We start from the raw sequence: 6,000 nt of genomic DNA, 5'->3' as shown, positions 1-6,000 counted from the left end.
CCCCATTTCATCTATCCGATCTGATGACAAAAGACTTGTTTCGATAGATCCATCGTGCAATTGTTGCGTACAGTCGGAGAACGGGGACGGCGATCCACCGGACAGAGGTCGGAGGCTGCGGGGGGAGTTGAGAGATTGGAGGTTTGCCAGGGCAAGATGTTGGAGTGGGCGACGGTGCAGCATCTCGACTTGAGGCATGTTGGCCGTGGCCTTAAGCCCCTGCAGCCTCATGCCGCCGTCTTCCACCCCACTCAAGCGGTCGTCGCAGTTGCTATCGGCACCTACATCCTCGGTATGCCCTCAATCTTCTATTTAGTTTATCAGAAACATTTCTTTTCCATGTCCACGAATTGACGGGACTACGTTTCATCCTAAGATGTTTTTCGAAGACTTCTTGTCTCAGCAGTTTTATTGGATAACTACTAGAACTTCAAGATAAATCTTTCGCGATATTTTTTTATGAGGGCATGGGTGATTGCACATATCCACTGATATAAAATGGCTGTTTTTCTTTGTTCAAAGTGGAATGAAGTGTCCACATTTATCTTCAAGTTTCGTGTACTATTTGTTTGATGTGCTCGACTTTTTTTCGTAGATTTAATAGTTCATCTTAAGCCCGCCTCTATTAAGAGGGATGTGTGGTTACTAAGTTTCAAAGAATTGAAGTTATTTAGTCTGGTCAGGACGGGCATACCTGATTGAACTGAGGCATATCTATGATCTTTACTTGATTTTTGAAAATTGGCTTCATCTTTTTCGCCATCTTGATGCTATTGTGGTTCAAGAGATCGATGGGCATGGTTGATGTGTGAAAGTAGTAGTTAATTATCTTCTGCTGCTGAATTATGAGCTCTACCTAATGTTGGGTTGCGTGATCTTTCTTTGCGGGCTTATCTTGATGGGAGCTTTTTTACCGAAGCTTTGGGATTTAAAATGACAAGAGTGGCTAAGATGCGATATAATTAAAGTGATTATTTCTGGGGACGTGCTACTTCCTTTGGCGTGATTCAGTGATTCAGTGGGGGGTGGGTTAGGGGTGGTTAAGGAAAGGGGATCTGTTTCTTTTCTATTACATTTGATGACCAGATTGTTACCTTGCTATCATTTGCATTCGTTTTGGAAATAGGGCTGTTAATGATCTACTATCCAGCTGATCCAATTCCATCTCAAGATTGGCTCAAAGTCGTTCAATTTTATCTCTAGTCAAGCAAGTTTTGTTATCAGTTTCCTTGATCCAGTCTTGATTTTTGTCATGCTTGGCTTGCTAACTTTGACTTGAACAAAAAAATTTCCAATTTCGACTTATTTCCAATCTTCTAAAATAAATTTTTTGTTTAACATACATAATATACTTATGTATATAATATACAACAATAACAACAGCCTTTATCCCGCTACATGGGGTCAATTGCATGAGTTGTTTATCTCAATTGTATCCTATTAAGAATCAAATTCTCATTTAAATCTAAAAAAAAGATCATTTTTAGTACTTTCTAACCAAGTGTTTTAAGGTCTAGCTCTGCCTTTGTTAACGTAAGCCAGCTAATATATCTATTCTCTTAACAAGGTAATCAGAAGGTTGATATTTTATGTGACCAAATCATTTAAGGATTCTCTCTCTATTCTCATCTATCATTGAAGCTGCTCCAATCTTGTCACATATATACTCGTTTTGTGTTCTATCTCTAAGTGTAAAATCACTCTTCCACTTGGGCATTCTCATCACTGCAACACAGCTTAATTTTGCGCCATAAAGCATTGTAGGTCTTACGTACCAAAATCTTATAAAAATTTCCCTTAAGTATGAGGGTTACGTTTCTATCACACAACAAGCCCGATATGTATTCCTCCACTTCCAACCATCCAACTTGAATTCTACTAATCATATCCCTATCTATTTCACCATCACTTTAAACAATAGACCTGAGATATCTATAATGTGCACTCTTTCTAATGACTTCATCACCCAACATCACAATCCCACAATTAGATTTATTACTACTAATATCACAACCCCAATTTTAACTTGTTACACTACTCGGGAAAATTCGATTTGAGTTAGATTTGACCCAAAAAACTTATTCCATTTTAAAATGATCTTTGATCTTCTAGTCAATCTCATGACTCTATTTGAAAAGGGATGTCGATTAAGGCTTCTTGGGCATATTTTATCTTCGTCATACTGTGAATTTTGTTTAGGTAAGTTTACTTCTTAAATAGGGTCTTGCTAGGCTCTTGAATTAAATATGAATTTGAGTGTATGTTAGGTTGATGTAGATGGACGTTGATTATTCAACATTAATATTAATGTTTGATTCTTTGTCAAACTCTTAGGGCATATTTGATTGGCGATTACTTAAGTGCCAAATGAAAAAAGGAGGCCCTCGTTTGCAGAAGATTTTGATAGGAAACACTTGCAGATCTCAAGTTTTTCCTATCAATCTTCGGAAAACAACGAGATTTCTCCACAAAAATCCACACAAAAACACGAAAATAGTAGATAATTTGTATTATTTGATGAAAAGGATTTGGAAAATACCAAGATACAATTGATCATCTATTCGAGAGGAGGATCGATCTCTCCCAAATCTCTAGACGCCGCTAGAGCCCAAAGAAAACCTAAATCTAGGAGGTCTCAAATTTCAGCCAAATTTAAGATGCCCTAACACTAGAAAAACAAATTATTTAATGCATACAAATCTAGAGAAAATTTCTAAACAATCCCTACATTCAAATTTCCCTCTAACTCCCTAAAAAAACCTTCCTAAAATAGCCTACGCATGCTGTGCGTGCGTTCGGTGCCTACAGGAGGCGAAGAAATTTGCCTTTGTGTTCATGTATGCCAGTCCCGTCGGACCGGTCCAATGGACCGGTCTAATAATACTCCCCTCCCAAAGATTCACCTTGTTCGCAAGGTGGAAAGATGATACCCTTCTCCATTCCTTCTTCATCACAAACGATAAGAACCTACGAAGTTCGGTCTTTACAGTTGTGCCCTGGCTTATGCCTTTCGTCACATCTGAAACAGATCCCCTTCACCCTCTTCTCATGTAATTCTGTCTTTGTAAGCTTCTTGAAGTTATCTTCAAGTCTTCCTCCAGTAGTCTTCTCCTTCGAAGTCTCCCTAAGAGTACCTGGTGTTGGCTTCTTGGGAGCCAAAAAGGTGATGGTCATCTTGTACGAGCCTACTGAGCTGTTGCCTCTAGTTTCTCTCTCCAGGTGCCTCTGATCCTCCACCAACTGAGCTAGTTCCATAGCCTCTCCCAAGTTACAAGGCCTCGTTACTCTAACCGCTGCCCGGATCTCTGCTGTTTGTCCCTTCATAAAATTTTCCTCTAACACTGTCTCAAGAAGGCAGTCCAATCGGCTAGCAAGGTACTCAAATCTCTCCTGGCACTCCATCACTGAACTCTCCTATGTCAAGGCGAAGAACTGCTCGTAGAAGTCTTCTCCCTTGTCAATTCGGAAACGTTCTACCAAACAATCCTTGAACTCTCTCTAACTCCGTATGGGTCGTCGCATGTCCCTCCCCTAATACAAAGACAAAGCCTCCCGCTGTCATCAGTCTCTGCTCCTCTATCAATCCATTGATGGCGAAATATCTCTCTACCTTGTAGATCCACCCGTGCGTATCCTCCCACTCAAATATTGACATCTTTAGTTTCCTCACCCATTTCCCCTAAATCCTCAATAACTCCCCATTCCTCGAAGAGGAGGTGCTTCCCAATTGTCACGATCTTCCCTCTGACGATCATATCCAAACCCTTCATCAAAATCCTCTCTTATTTTTTCAAAATCAGCACCCCGGCTATCAAAATCATACCCTCTCCTTACAAATTCAGCACCCCTTCTTGCATAGCCAATGCTCATCTCCTCCCTAGAAAGTGGTTCTAGAGGAGGCATTCTATATTCTCCCTCCAGGATCTCCACTTATGAATTTTTCCTTCCCCTAAACGTGTTAGGGTTCTCATCTCTTCCATGGTTATCGGTAGTTTCCTTTGCTTCTGATGTCACTGGTTTGGTTTTGGTTTCAAGCAATTTCCTCAACATGTCTTCCATCACGGCAAACTTTTCCTCCATCCTTTCATTGGTCGATGCAATTTGATTTTGAAAATCAACAATTTTCTTCTCAAAATCTGCTTTGAGTTGCCCAAGTTCTCCCTCCAAAATTTTCACTTTCCTTCCGGTTATTGGTTCCCCTTCGATCGACATGATATGATACCAATTTGATAGGAAACACTTGTAGATCTCTAATTTTTCCTATCAATCTTCAGAAAACAGTGAGAATTCTCCCCAAAAAACCACGAACACAGTCGATAATTTGTATTATTTGATGAAAATGAAGCATAAAATACCAAGATACAATTGATCCTCTATTCGAGAGGAGGATTGATCTCTCCCAAATCTCTAGACGCCGCTAGAACCCAAAGAAAACCTAAATCTCGGAGATCTCAAATTTCAGCCAAATTCAAGATGCCATAACCCTAGAAAAACAAACTATTTAATGCATACAAATCAAAAGGAAACCTCTAAACAATCCATACATTCAAATTTCCCTCCTAACTCCCTCAAAAAACATTCTTAAAACAGCCTACGTTCGGTCTCTATAGGAGGCGGAGAAATCTGCCTTTGTGTTCGCGTATGATGGTCTCGTCGGACCGGCTTGACTGATCTAACTAATTAGTGCTACTTATCTTGTTCCTTGTGCTTAAGTATGCCTAAACTAAGCTAACCTTCACCCTATTTTATATCATGTTTTATTGTTCACAGCTTAAGCTTTTCATTTGATTATTCAAAGATCGTGAGCTCAAGTTTCTTAGCAAATATTTAGCATAGATCAACTTATCAATTAACAATCAAACTTTTTAATTTTGCTATAAGGCTTAGCCTGACTTAGTTTTTTTTGAAATAGCTTAAGCCCTATCCAAACAGGCCTTTTCGATCATAGTTTGGATTATTTTTAAAGCACGTCATGGTTTTTATGTTAGAATTTCCTGTTTGAGGCTTTATTATTTTTATGCTATTTTTAAAGATGGCTTCCCATGGCAGAAGGACCAGTCCTTAGGAATACCTATAATGACTAGGGCTGCAAATGAACCGAGCCTAGTCGAGTATGTGGGTGTTCATGTTTGAGTTCGTTTATTATTACCTTGTTCAAGTTCGGTTCATGTTAGATTCGAGCTTTATTGTTTGTATTCATGTTTGGTTCGTTTAATTTATCGGTGTTCATGTTCGGTCCATGTTTGGTTCGTTTAGTACTTATCGAGCTTTAAACAAACAAACATTAACGAGCTATATTCGTGAACATATTTAGCAAACAATCTATTGAATAAATAAATATTAAATTTGTTCATGAACATCTTGAACAAATAATCTAGCAAATATGGATAAATGTAAAATGTTTCTTGTTCATGAACAAATTAATTATGTTATAAAAAAAATAAAATATTTATATTATGTATATTTATCAATTTTATAATTAAATATTAATCGATTTTTTATCGAGTTTTTTCACAAGCTCTGAATAGAACAAGAATCGAGCTTAATGTCGAGCTTGTTCATGAGCTTCAAATGATGTTGTTCGTGAACATAAATGAACCGAACACATTAGTGTTCAAGTTTGTTTATTTAAGGATCGTGTATTTAAAACGATGTTCAAGTTTGTTTGATTAGTTATTTAAACGATCACAAACAAGCTTTAATTGAACCGAACAACGAGTAGCTCGTCAAACGTTTGGTTCGCTTGCAGCCCTAATAATGACTTATTGTCTGATCGATCTTTTTTTAAGTTTGAGAAAAAAAAAACTTGAGTTGGTGGCAAAAGCTGCTCTTATGCACAAGGTTTATGATGGCTCGGAGTTTTATATGTGGTTTAACAGCATTGGTGTACAATTTATGACATAGATCAGTGGTGCCATTATGGGTTTTCCTTAGTACCATGGCAGTAGATGTTTAAAATGAGATGGTGTTCTTATGGACAACTGCTCGTATGTCATGATT

At 38.1% G+C, this 6,000-nt stretch overlaps 1 protein-coding gene across 1 annotated transcript in view; it reads left to right on the top strand.

Moving 5' to 3' along the window:
* Window positions 1-6,000, top strand: part of LOC110101272 — a 76,407-nt gene continuing 70,407 nt past the window's right edge. The window contains exon 1 of the mRNA XM_020829105.2: window positions 1-292. Coding sequence (XP_020684764.1) covers window positions 157-292 — 136 coding nt within the window. The 5' untranslated portion in view covers window positions 1-156. The remainder of the gene's footprint in view (window positions 293-6,000) is intronic.

The sequence above is a fragment of the Dendrobium catenatum genome, unplaced genomic scaffold (assembly GCF_001605985.2).
Source record: "Dendrobium catenatum unplaced genomic scaffold, ASM160598v2 original_scaffold_14238, whole genome shotgun sequence".
Classification (NCBI taxonomy): Eukaryota; Viridiplantae; Streptophyta; class Magnoliopsida; order Asparagales; family Orchidaceae; genus Dendrobium; species Dendrobium catenatum.
The sequence above is the reverse complement of the archived record's forward strand: the minus strand, read 5'-3'. Positions and strand labels throughout refer to the sequence as shown.